The sequence below is a fragment of the Canis lupus genome, chromosome 26, assembly GCF_003254725.2.
Source record: "Canis lupus dingo isolate Sandy chromosome 26, ASM325472v2, whole genome shotgun sequence".
NCBI lineage: Eukaryota > Metazoa > Chordata > Mammalia > Carnivora > Canidae > Canis > Canis lupus.
Window position 1 is genome coordinate 27,812,652 of NC_064268.1, and position 13,269 is coordinate 27,825,920.

Below are 13,269 nucleotides of genomic sequence, written 5' to 3' on the forward strand. Positions count from 1 at the left end.
GGGGGGAGGGGGAGGGGCCGACCCCGCCGCGCCCTCCCGCCCATTGGATGGCTCCCGAGCGTTCGGAGCCCGTCCGCCGCGCGCCAGCTCTCCCTCCCTCGGCTGGAAGCCAGGGGGCAACGCTGGTGACCGGGAAGGCACTGGGAGCCTTGGCCCCAGACCCGAGGCTTCGCTGCCAGGTCACACCCCTCCTCCCGACCCCGAGGTCTACCTTTGTCACACGGCGCAGTGGGGGGCGGTAAGGGGAACGGGCCGCCAGGGACGCTTCCAGCACAGACCTTCAGAGAATTTAGGATCCAAGGGGCTCGCTGCCTTCAGGGGGCCCAAGCCACCTCCCCAGATTCAGGGAGGGGACTGAGAGAGGAGGGGCTTCTGAGTCCCCAGGAACACAAAATGAGGCAGAGAACCGAGGTGCAGTAGGCCCCTGGGCCCAGTGCCCAGGATGGAGGCTGGAGATGTTTCTGGACCCCAGCTCCCTGCAGACGCCAGGCCCACACTCCAGGAAAGAATGAGCTTCCCCTCCCTAATCCCTGGGGTCATATTCATTACACTCCAGCTAATCCCTCTAGCAAATGGCAGAAACCAATGGGGCTAGAGGATTGGGGGCGAGGGCTGAAACTTCCCCACTTCCTGGGGGGAAGCTGGCAGGGCCAGGTTTCTCCAACTGGTTTGTCAGGTTCCTGAGGTCTATGGCTATGAACCCCCATTCCCTAAGACAGGCTCTTGGGGTAAGAAGACCTTGCCCCCAAAGCCAAGATTCAGAAGAAAACCCTCAGCAAGATATTATTGGAAAATTTAAGAATAGTTTGACCTTCCAGATCATTCAAGCTGATTTAAATAAGACCCACCCTCCCCGCCCCACCCCCACCCCAGGAGACTGCTTTCCTGGGCTGATGCTGGAGCCCTCTCCCTCCCCATCATGGGAAGGGCCATGTTCTCCATCCTTTTGTTGCCCTGACCTCTTGCACAAATCACCTCTGGCAAGATTACTATAATATCCAATTCCCCTACTTCCTCTTTAGCCACCCACCAGTCCAACCAGCCCCCACACCACCCCCACCGCCCGCCCAGGCAGACAGAATAATTTTTTTTTAATTTTATTTATTCATGAGAGACATAGAGAGAGAAAGAGGCAGAGACACAGGCAGAGAGAGAGAAGCAGGCTCCATGCAGGGAGCCGGATGTGGGACTCAATGCCGGGACTCCAGGATCACACCCTGGGCTGAAGGCAGACGCTCAACTGCTGAGCCACCAAGGCGCCCCAGAATATCATTTTAAAATACAATCTGGTGGGGTGTCTGCCAGTCTCAGTCAGTAGAGCTGCAACCCTTAATCTCAGGGTTAAGTGTTCAAGCCCCACAGTGGGTGTGAAGCCTACTTAAAATATAAACAAGGGATCCCTGGGTGGCGCAGCGGTTTAGCGCCTGCCTTTGGCCCAGGGCGCGATCCTGGAGACTCGGGATCGAATCCCACGTCGGGCTCCCGGTGCATGGAGCCTGCTTCTCCCTCTGCCTGTGTCTCTGCCTCTCTCTCTCTCTTTCTGTGACTATCATAAATAAATAAATTTAAAAAAAAATTTTTTTTTAAAAAGTACTTGGTGCCAAAGAACCATGTCCTGGAAGGTTGGCCCAGCCAACTGATTGATCACTATGCCAATAGTCACCACATATGGGATGCCTGCTGATCCCATGCTGTCTGACAAATCACTTTCTCCGAGAACTAGAAGAGTAGAGGGCATTTGTTAATTTTACTCTCAACCATCATGGGGAAGCTGACCCATAGGGCCTTGGAATGGGGGTTGTCTTTCAGATAGAGACCAAGGCAGGGGCCAAGACAGGTCAAATAAATCACACATCCAAGGTAGAAGCGCAGGCTCAGGCTAAGCCCAAGTTTATTTCCAAACTGAAATCAAAATGCAGTGATTAAAGGAGATAAGATTTGGCTGTTCCATTCTCATTGTGGCTTATAGGCATCTGTGCAAGATGGTGTGGGTGTAGGGACCTGACCTGGGGAGTGCAGGTGCAGTGGGACTCGGCAAATCACTCCTGCCCGCTGAGCCTGACTCCCATGGGACATTGGAAATGAAGGTGCTTTGTGAGCTGTCAAGGGCAGAGCAGGGACAAGCCTTCCCAGCTCACTGGATCATGGCCAGCACCCTAGGCATCAGCTTCTGCTTAATGATCGGGTCTGCAGGTGGAGAGTCCTTGGCCTTCAGGATGACCTCATGGGCCTCCTGGAAGAGATCCTTCCCCACTGCTGCCTCCACACGCTGGCGCCATGCAGCCAGCTTGGGTCGGCCTTCAAAGACTTGGCAGCCAGCACCCACAGGCTGTACGGAGAAAGAGAACAGGATGGGGGTGGATGGGTAAAGTCAAGGATGGCAGCCTCTGCCTATTTGGGGGGGGGAGGGCCCAGAGCTCCAGGAAGTTTCCATATGTCATGGCCAGGTGGGGGCAGTGGGGGCACCGTGAGCAGGGGTTCAACAACCCCCAGGAGCCCCCCCTCCCTAGCAGGCCCACCCTATCCATAGCACTCACATGCATCAGCTCAGTGATGGCTATCAGATCAGCCAGGGAGATGTGGGGCCCGGTGAGAAAGGCCTTGTTCTGGAGGAACTTGTCCTCAAGCAACTGAAGGGTTGCATCCAACTCAGCCAGTGTGGCTGCCAGCATCTCAGGAGACACTGGCTCACCCAGGAAAACAGGGAACATCACCTGGCAGGTGGGAAGGCAAAGTAGAGGGTTAGGGACCAACCCAGTCTCGGGGTCAGGAAAGCAAGTGTGCCTCCCCTGCCCCAGTTTGAGCTGCTTTCTGGTTCCATGCACATTTCTTCCAAGGCTGGGCTAGGCCTGCAGGGAAATTCCCAAAGGACCACCTTTCGCAGAAATATTCCTGCCTCTGTGATCTCTGATGGCTAAGCCTCAGGGACATCTAACACAAGGACTCAGACCCCTTCGAGAATGACTCAGAGCTGACCTGAACAATGAGTTTTATACTTTGGAAGTAGGCAGCTTGCCTAAGGACAGTCTATGTTATAACCTCTTCCCCCTGAATATAAAGTCAGTACCTCTTAAATGTATAAGTAATTAGGAGGGTGAACTTTTCAGGTTTCCCCTCTGCCACTTACAAAGCGTGTGACCTAAAACAAAATACTCAAACCCTCTGAGCCTGAATTTCCTCATCTATAATATAGGAATAATAGTAAATGACTCCTCTTGTAAATGGAAAAGTGGGGCCCAGAGAGGGACAGTCAGTTGCTTGAGATGGCACAGCCAAGAAAAGACTAAGTCAAGAATAGAACAGACATTTTCTGACAATGAACTACCAGACACTAAGGAGGAGGGCCAGGAAAGAGTGGTATCTAGGATTCTGGGAGGAAGGTGTTTTAGGGGGAACCCATCAACAGACTCATGGTTGCTAGAGCTGTCTGGGACATGCAGTGGATGGGGAGCAAGGGAAGAAGGCTTCATGCTTTGGTAAAATTGCTTAGGGAAGCCTGGGATTTAGGTAAACAGGACTAGGATTATACATGAGCCCTGCCTTTGGGTTTCAATTTCCTCCCCCATACAAGATAGAGTCAACAGTCTCCCACTGATGCCCTGGAGGCCATACCTGAGCTAATGACATTCCTTTGGCTACAGAGTTTTTAAAAATGTGGGTCAGGGGGTGCCTGGGTGGCTCAGTTGGTTAAGTGTCCAACTCTTGATTTCAGCTCAGGTCACTATTTCAGCATCGTAGGATTGAGCCCCATGTCAGGCTCCACATTGGGCATGGAGTCTGCTTAAAATTCTCTCTCTCTCTCTCTCTCTCTCAGCCCACCTGGGAGGCTCAGTGGTGAGAGTCTGCCTTTGGCTCAGGGCATGATCCTAGGATCGGGGATCGAGTCCCACATCAGGCTCCCTGCATGGAGCCTGCTTCTCCCTCTGCCTATGTCTCTGTCTCTGTGTGTGTGTGTGTGTTTCTCATGAATAAATAAATCATAAAAAAAAAAAAAGGTTCTCTCCCTACTTTCTCAAAAAATAAATAAAAATAAAAATAAAAATATGGACCAGTTGCTGACATTTAAAACTGCAGGCATTTCATGTAAGAGTCCAGACTTTCAGCTTCTTTTTCATGTAATGGGTGCTGGCCACAGGGTTTCCCTGCTCAGTATCTAAGGCTGATGTCAAGAAGGAGCCCCTCCTTTAGGAGGGGCACAATGGACTGTCAGTCTGCAGAACCCCGCCTAGCCCTCCTCCCTCATTTCTTTTTTTTTTTTTAAGATTTATTTATTTATTTATTCAGAGAGAGCGAGAGAGAGGCAGAGACACAGGCAGAGGGGGAAGCAGGCTCCATGCAGGAAGCCCGACGTGGGACTTGATCCAGGGTCTCCAGGATCACACCCTGGGCTGCAGGCGGCGCTAAACTGCTGCGCCACCGGGGCTGCCCTCCTCCCTCATTTCTTATCGGCCTCACCCCTGAAAGAGATTGTCTACATTTCCCTTCTGTTCTGATTTGGTTGATCCAAAATTCTTAGGGTTTTATTTTTTATATTTTTTACAGATTTTATTTAGTCATTCATGAGAGACAGAGAGGGGCAGAGACATAGGGAGAAGCAGGCTCCCTGTGGGGAGCCTGATGCAGAACTCGGTCCCAGGACTCTGAGATCACGACCTGAAAAGGCAGACACTCAACCACTGAGCCACCCAGGTGCCCTAATTGTTTTATTTTTAATTATGCTAAGAAACATGTAACATAAAATTTCCCACCCTAACCATTTTTACGTGTACAGTTCCACAGCATTAAGTACATTCACACTGTTGTATAACCATCACCGCTGAGATAGCATAGAGAAAGCAAGAGGGACTTAGTTCCTGTAAAAGTCGCAGGTGTAAGACAAGGGTTAAAAGTGTCCACAAGCTTAGAGACGAACATCTCCTTCTTGGAAAGAAAATGAATCAATGAGAGATAACAGCCGAGGGGGAGTAATGGTTGTCTGAGCAAAATGAGAAGTAACAATTTAAAGCCTACTTGCACAAGTATCTCTGTTTTCCAGGAGCCCTAAAAGAATGTTGACCATGAAGAAAAACATCCTGTGATTGTCTTGTGTCCACTAAAAACTGAAGCCTGCAAGATAATGACCATGGGATCGAAGGACACTTGCCCATTCCCAGCCCCTCACCTTTGGAAAAGTGCCTTTATAAGTCTCGCAGCCTACGGAGAGGCTAGTGATATTCCTCTTTCCTGTCAGCCCTCTTTTATACAAGCTATCTCTTTTTTTTTTTTAAGATTTTATTTATTTATTGAGACAGAGAGGGAGAGGCAGAGACACAGGCAGAGGGAGAAGCAGGCTCCATGCAGGGAGCCCGACGTGGGACTCGATCCAGGGTCTCCAGGATTAAGCCCTGGGCTGCAGGCGGCGCTAAACCGCTGCACCACCAAGGCTGCCCTATACAAGCTATCTCTAATAAACTCCACCTGTTTTCTTTCTCTCAAGTTCATTTCTACGACATTGAGACTCAAGAACCTAGACTCAGGCATCAGGTAACACTGCCATCCATCTCCAGAACTCATTCATCATCCCACACTGAAAATCTGTCCCCATTAAACAACATCCCACTCCCCCTCCTCGCCAACCCCTGGCAGCCATCCTTCTACTTTTTTGTCTTTTTTTTTTTTTTTAACATTTTATTTATTTATTTGACAGAGAGAGCACAAGTAGGCAGAGCTGCAGGCAGAGGAAGAGGGAAAAGCATACTTCCCACTGAGCGGGGAGTTTGATGCGGGACTTGATCCCAGGACCCTGAGATCATGATCTGAGCTGAAGACAGATGCCTAACCGAATGAGCCACCCAGGCACTCCAACTTTTTTGTCTTTATGAGCAGAACTACTCTAGGGATCTCATGTAACTGGAATCATACAGAGGTGCCTGGCTGGCTCAGAGGGAAAGTGTGTGACTCTTGATCTCAGGGTAATGAGTTGGAGACTCACATGGGTATAGAGATTACTAAGAAAAATAAACTTAAAAAAGAAAAAACTATTTAAAAAAAATTTTTTAAGATTTATTTATTTAGGGGTGCCTGGGTAGCTCAGTCAGTTAAGCGGCTGCCTTCTGCTCAGGTCATGATCCCTGAGCCTGAGCAGGGAGCCCACTTTTCCTTGTCCCTTACTTGTGCTCTCTCTCTCTCTCTTGCTCTTTCTCTCAAATAAATAAATAACATCTTTTTAAAAAATCTTACACTTCTTTGAGAGAGAGAGCAAGAGAGAGAGAGAGAGCACACACATGAGCTGGGGAGGGGCAGAGGGAGAGAGACTCCCAAGCAGACACTGCACAGAGCGTGGAACCTGATGTGGGGCTCAATCTCACAACCCTGAGATCACCACCTGAGCCAAAACCGAGAATCAAGTGCTTAACCAACTGTATCACCCAGCCACCCCAAAAAGTGATTTAAAAATCTTTTAAAAAATAAAATACGTGGGACGCCTGGGTGGCTCAGCAGTTGAGTGTCTGCCTTCGGCTTGGGGCGTGATCCTGGAGTCCCCAGGTCAGGTCTCCCATCGGGCTCCCTGCATGGAGCCTGCTTCTCCCTCTGCCTGTGTCTCTGCCTCTCTCTCTGTGTCTCTCATGAATGAATAAATAAAATCTTTAAAAAATAAAAAATAATAAATAAAATAAAAAAATAATAATAAAATAAAATAAAATAAAATAAAATACGTGGCAGCCTGGGTGCTCAGTGGTTTGGCGCTGCTTTCAGCCCAGGGTGTGATCCTGAAGACCCGGGATCGAGTCCCACATCAGGCTCCCTGCAGGGAGCCTGGTTCTCCCTCTGCCTGTGTCTCTGCCTCTTTCTGTGTCTCTCATGAATAAATGAATAAAATCTTAAAAAAAAGAGAGAGAGAATTTAGAAGAGGGCGCCTGGGTGGCTCAGTATCTGCCTTTGGCTCAGGTCATGATCCCGGAGTCCTGGGATGGAGTCCCAAATTGGGCTTCCCGCAGGGAGCCTGCTTCTCCCTCTGCCTGTGTCTCTGCCTCTCTCTCTCTGCATCTCTCATGAATAAATAAATAAAAATATTTTTAAAATAATAATTAAGGGCAGCCCCGGTAGCCCAGCGGTTTAGTGCCACCTTCAGCCCAGGGTTGTGATTCTGGAGACCCAGGATCGAGTCCCATGTTGGGATTCCTGCACGGAGCCTGTTTCCCCTCTGTCTGTCTGTCTGTCTCTCTCTGTCATGAATAAATAAATAAAATCTTTAAAAATAATAATAATAATCAAATTAAAAATAAAAGGAATCGGGGGATCGCTGGGTGGCTCAGCGGTTTGGTGCCTGCCTTTGGCCCAGGGAGTGATCCTGGAGTTCCGGGATCGAGTCCTGAGTCGGGCTCCCGGCATGGAGCCTGCTTCTCCCTCCTCCTGTGTCTCTGCCTCTCTCTCTCTCTCTCTCTCTCTGTCTATCATGGATAAAAATAAATAAATAAGTCTTTAAATCACTTACAAAAAAATTTTTTTAAATAAAAAAATATAAAGAATTTAGAAGAAAAGATGGACCAAATGGGTAGATGGACCAAATCTGTTTAGATGGAGAATTTCAGCACAGAAGTGGAAACTTTAAAAAAGAACCAAATGGAAAAATAAAAAATAAAAAAATAATAAATAATAAAAAAAGAACCAAATGGAATATCTAGAACTGAAAAATACACATCTCAAATAAAGACTGTATTAGGTGGGTTTAATAGCAGCATGGGCACAACAGAAGAAAGAATCAGCAGAGTCAAACCAAGTCAATAGAGACTATCCAAATGGAAAAGAAGAGTGCAATGATGCTTTAGCCACTTTGGGGTGACGCCCTCACTCACTTCCCCCCCGCCAACCCCCTCCTCAGGGCCTCACCTTATGCCACAGGGCCCGGAGGCAGTTTCTCCGCAGGGTTGTGTGCTGCCATGCCAGGTACTCATCCACACGGGCACAGGCCTGTAGATCCTGGGGGTACCAGTGGTCGGGGACTTTATACTTGCGGTTCAGGTAGAGCAGGATGGCCACGCTGCAGGGGAGGGATGACATGATGGGTGGAGGAAGGACACTGTGCTGGGGGCTTAATCAGAGTCCCTTCTTTAGTTTTCCTGACAATGTGCAAAAGTATTTGCCTCATTTTCCAGATAAGAAAACCAGGCTTAGGGCAGCACGGGTGGCTCAGCAGTTTAGCGGCACCTTCAGCCCAGGGCGTGATCCTGGAGACCTGGGATCGAGTCCCACGTCGGGCTCCCTGCATGGAGCCTGCTTCTCCCTCTGCCTGTGTCTCTGCCTCTTTCTCTCTGTGTGTCTCTCATGAATAAGTAAATTAAATCTTGAAAGAAGAAAGAAAGAAAGAAAGAAAGAAAGAAAGAAAGAAAGAAAGAAAGAAAGAAAGAAAGAGAAAAGAAGAAAGAAAGAAGAAAGAAAGAAAGAAGAAGAAAGAAAAAAGAAAGAAAGAAAAAAAGAGAAAAAAGAAAGAAAGAAAGAAGAGAAAGAAAGAAAGCAGAAAGAAGAAAAAGAACAAGCCCAACAGAAAGCACAGCACCCCGCAAATCCAGAAAGACCAAAAGACACGAAAGAAATAAAGCTAAAGACATCCCGCCCTACGCCGTCTTACTACGAAGGAAATACCGCCAGCTTGCACCAGTTAAGACTTTCCCATTCACAGGCCTTTGGTTTCAGACTGATAGAGTCTTTCTGAGGCTAATTCCCAAGCTCATCCTACCATCGGGCAACAGCCCACAGCAGAGCATCCTGCCAAGTGTTCAGAGACAGTCTCCGATTAGCAGGCCACAGGACTTCCTGGAGGAGACACCATCAAAGCTGAGCCTTAAAGCTCAGTTCTTTCCAATCTGCATCCATCCTCATCCTCTGGCATCCAGACTGGCCTCAGATGGCCTGATTGCTCAAAAAATCTTTCCTGTCATCCCTCTGCTCTCCCTAAAGCACCCTGTAGGAAACACTGGGGGTGCCGCAGGATCATGGAACAGCAGATCAGACCAGGTCCCTGGAGCTCTCCTCCTGCTCTAGGCTATGAGGGCTACCATGGTGTCGGGACAGGGATGGAGCTGGAAGGGCCCTGAGGATGCATGAATTTGGGGCCATAGGAAGGCTTTCAGGAACTTGGGGTACTCCCAGGGTTGCATACCCCAGCCAAAAGGCAGAAAACCTCTATTCCCTATCACAAATCCTGTACCCATGCCCCGGCTTACCAACTCACTTGTTGGTACAAGGTACCCTGGAGCTTTGTTCCTCCCAGCTAACTGATCAAACCACCTCTGGGGAGGGCTGCAAGTCTCTGGGGGTTACAGACCTCCTGACAGTGAGAAAAGACACAGGGAAATGCAGAAATTGAACAATGCCCCTGACAGGTACTATGGGTACTCAAAACTGAGTGATACAAGGAGCCAGGACAGTAGAGAGCAGCAGAAAGGAAAAAATGGCACTGGCATCATACCAGGAATTCCTTGGGGATGATCCACTTCACAATTCCAGAGATAAGTTCTAAAGCCTCAAGTTCTCCTTGTTATGGGAGCAGTGATTAGGTGACAAAAGGGGCAGAGTTGGGAAAAATTCTCTGGACTTGGAGCCACTGGGTGTCCCAGATGCCCATGAGCCATCTCGAGCCAGAGCACTGCCCCTGCCTCGCCCTGCACCCCTACCCTGGGGTACTCTCACCCACAGTCATAGGACTGGTGCAGAGGTAAAATAGATGCTTATTTTTTCCCAAGCATCCCTGTGAACTGGATCAGGGGATAGTCTGGAACCCAGTCCCGACTCTCTGTAAAATAGATGCTTATTTTTTCCCAAGCATCCCTGTGAACTGGATCAGGGGATAGACTGGAACCCAGTGCCGACTCTCTGTGGGATGTTGGGCTAAGGGCTCTTCATCTCTGAGGATTTTCTTTTTTTGTCTCTAAAATTGTGAAAAAAAATAAAATAAAAAAATAAAATTGTGGGTTAGGGGGCGCCCGGCCGGCTCAGTCAGTTAAGCAACCAAATTTGGTTTCAGCTCAGGTCACAATCTCAGGGTCCTGGGCTAGAACCCTGAATTGGGCTCTGCGCTCAGCTAGGAGTTTGCTTGTGGATTCTCTCTCCCTCTGCCCCTCACTCCACTCACCTGCTCTCTTTCTCTCTCATAAATAAATAAATAAATCTTGAAAAAAAAATAAATAAACGGAGGATTAGGACAAGATGGTTCCAGCAAGTTCTGGTAGCAGCCCAAGGACCCCAGTTACCTCTCTGTCAAGGTGAAGTCCCCGTCCCTCAAAGCAGGCACCTTCTTCAGGGGGTTCACCTGGGCAAAGGCATCACTGAGGTGCTGACCTGCAGAGAAACCATCGTGGTGGGAAAGGGAGGGAACACTGAGGCTGCATGGTCTGTGCCCACGCCCAACTATGCCCAGGTCCCAGTTTCATGGCTCTTCTCCTGCCCCCAGCTGCTCTCCTGTGTGGCAGAGGCTGTGAGGGCCACTTTGGGAGGAGCAGGAGACTACTCTGCCTAATGTTGCAGAACGGGCCTCCACAGCCCATGCCCTGTCCCATTGGGCACAAGCTCCACCCACAGCCCAGTGTGCAGGATATGATGTTTCAGCCGGGCCTTCACACGCACCCACCCACCACCTCTGCACCATCCCCAGCCTCATAAGTTCATTTTCAGGGGGCCCCACGCTGCCAGAGCAGGGTGGCTAGTCCCCAAATGGAGCCCTGATTTCTTACAGTGCCCCTTTCCCTGCGGACTCTAGGGTAAGTTCCCCAAACACAGAGAAGTGGCTTTTTCCTGCTATCTATTTGCAAAAACAACTTCTGGAATGCCTGGGTGGCTCAGTGGTTCATAGTTAGCTTCTGCCTTTGGCTCAGGGCTTGATCCCAGGGTCCAGGAATCAAGTCCCATATTGGGCTCCCTGTGAGGAGCCTGCTTCTCCCTCTGCCTGTGTCTCTGCCTCTCTCTCTCTGTGTGTGTGTGTGTGTTTGTGTGTCTCTCATAAATAAATAAATAAAATTTAAAAAATAAAACAAAACCCAACTTCTATCAGTTCCTTTGTGTCCCCTTGTTCACCCTCCCCTGGCCACTGGGGACACAGGGCTGGCCCTGCCTTTAGGCTCTGCTGGAGCTGGAACAGTCACGTTTTTTGTCCCACAGCCCCTCAAAAGGTGCAAGCCTCTTGTCCCCTGGGACCCTGGCCTCTGCTTGAGTTTGTGTGGGTGGCTCCTACTCCTGCAGATGCAGTCAGAGAGAAGTTTCTGATGAGGACCTAAGCTCATTACCATCCTGGCTCAACAGCTTTCATCAGCTCCCCGTTACCCCCAGGATCGTGTGGAAACTCCTTGAAGCCATACACGATTGCCTTAACACCCTAGTTTCAAACACACCCACCATCCTCCCTTTTCCCTCTCTTCAGATTGTGCCTTCACCAGGCACACCTGCCCTCCTCTCCCAGTGAAACACCGCTTTCTGCATCCTTTATCTGATAGCCTGGCTGGGATGTTCCTTTGTCCCCATGCTCTCTCACCTGCACTCTGCAGAGATAACCTCTGGGCAGGACAAGGGGAAACTGCCCCCAGGAGGCGGGGAGAAGATGAGTCGGCGGGCGGACAGGCCAGTACACAGCCACCAAGGCAGGCAAGGGCCTCAACGTGGTGGGGAAGTGATAGTGGGGGGAAGTGATGGTGGGGGGAAGGCTCAGCCAAGTGGAGTTACTTGCCCACTGGGCAGTACCTGGGCTCTGCTTCCCTCTTACCTCCCAACTGCCAGCTGTGTCCTCGGAGCCTTGGGAGCCTGCCAGGGAAATGAGCCCTCCAGCTCAGAGTGCAGGGCTCACCAAGCTCCAGCAGTTCCCCCTCAAGCCCCGGGCCTACCCCCCAGGGGCCTCTCCCAGCAGGAACAAGAAGGCAGAGCACAAGGTAAAGCAGAGAAGGCAAAGCAGAAGAACGAGGGCCACAGAGAGGGTCCCCGGTGCAGGCTGGACCGATGCGCACAGTGTAGCGCTGGAGAAGTCGCGACCCTGGTGACTGCAGCTGCCACTTCGGCAGTGGAGGCCACAAGGAGGGACTGGGCTCTGCCCCAGCCTATACGCGCCCCCCTTACCCCCGCCTCCTGCCTCCATCTCTTTTCTGGAGGTCCTCCCTCCCTAAGTCCAGGTGCTCCTGTTTTTGTAGACGAGGTCTGTCTTTTTCCTGAAGCTCCCACCCCTTTCCTCGGCCTCCCCCGAGCCGCACCGTCCACCCTGCTGGACCGAGCAGCGTTGGGGGGCCCCCCCCGACGCTCGGATCTCCCCGAAGACTCACCTTTTTCAGCACGGGCCCCAAGAAGGCGCTGGCGCGCAGCGTCCCCTTGGGCAGTATTTGGCCTCCCCCATCCCTCGGGTCCCAAACCCAGGCGGAGCCCACCTTTGCGCAGCTCCACGGGGCGCAGCTCGAAGGGGATGCCGTTCCTCTTGGCGAAGATGTAGACGGCGCGGCAGGGCTGGGACAGCAGGTCCAGGTACAGCTCCAGGCCCATGGCGGGGCGGGGGCGGGGGGCGGCCGCGGGGACCCCGCGGACTCCGGCGACTCCGGAGGCCGCTGCGAGCCCGGGTCGTGGGCCACGCCCCGCTGGGCTCCGCTCCCCATTGGGTGGCTGCGGGGGGCGGCCCGGAGCGCAGGGCCCAGCGGCGGGGTGACGCCCCTCCCGGCTCCCGCAAGGGCGCAGTCCTTTGTCGCTGGCTTATTTCACTTACCACCGTGCCTTCAAGGTCATCCACGCCGTCGCTGTCACTGTCGGATTTTCCTATCATCTCCATTTTAAGGATGTCTCGAAATTGAGGCAGGGAGTGACTATGCGCCCGGGAAGTCAGCCCCGCTCTCCAGAGGTCGTGATGCCAGCAAGTGGCACAGCCTCGGGACTTCTGCTTAGCATTTTGGGCCAACTCACTCCGCTCAGATTGCTCTCCTTGCAATGTGGCAGCCTTCCTCTTCCTGCTCCTGCCAGAACCATGCCTCATATTCCCTGAATTTGTTTTTTTCCCTGCTCTGGGCCTCAGTTTCTCCATCTTTAGAATGACAGGGAGAGATCCAGCAATCCCCCTTCTGGGCATATGTTCGAAGAAAATGGAAAGAGGATAGGAAAGAGATATTTGCACCTTCACGTTCATTGGTGCATTATTCACAATGGCCAAGACATGGAAACAACTAAGTGCCGGCAAGGGATGAACGAATAAAGAACATGTGGTGTTGGGCAGCCCGGGTGGCTCAGCGGTTGAGCGGCTGCCTTTGGCCCAGGGCGTGATTCTGGAGACCT

At 51.1% G+C, this 13,269-nt stretch overlaps 1 protein-coding gene and 1 long non-coding RNA gene across 4 annotated transcripts in view; one reads left to right on the forward strand and one right to left on the reverse strand.

Annotated features, from left to right (window-relative positions):
• The first annotated feature begins 64 nt into the window (after window positions 1-64).
• LOC118352347 (uncharacterized) lies at window positions 65-5,469 on the forward strand. The gene is made up of 2 exons (XR_004809291.2): window positions 65-179; window positions 5,036-5,469. It is a non-coding gene; the product is annotated as an uncharacterized LOC118352347 (long non-coding RNA).
• Window positions 1,862-13,269, reverse strand: part of LOC112676929 (glutathione S-transferase theta-1) — a 45,621-nt gene continuing 34,213 nt past the window's right edge. Inside the window, exons 2-6 of one of the 3 annotated variants that reach the window (XM_049101791.1) lie at window positions 12,381-12,501; window positions 10,230-10,317; window positions 7,870-8,020; window positions 2,538-2,714; window positions 1,862-2,329 (exon numbers count right to left, since the gene is read on the reverse strand). In XM_049101791.1, coding sequence (XP_048957748.1) covers window positions 2,135-2,329; window positions 2,538-2,714; window positions 7,870-8,020; window positions 10,230-10,317; window positions 12,381-12,492 — 723 coding nt within the window. In that variant the 5' untranslated portion in view covers window positions 12,493-12,501 and the 3' untranslated portion in view covers window positions 1,862-2,134. Of the gene's footprint in view, window positions 2,330-2,537; window positions 2,715-7,869; window positions 8,021-10,229; window positions 10,318-12,380; window positions 12,571-13,269 lie in introns of those variants that run through there. The other 2 variants (XM_025474731.2, XM_049101790.1) reach the window with 2 other exon arrangements.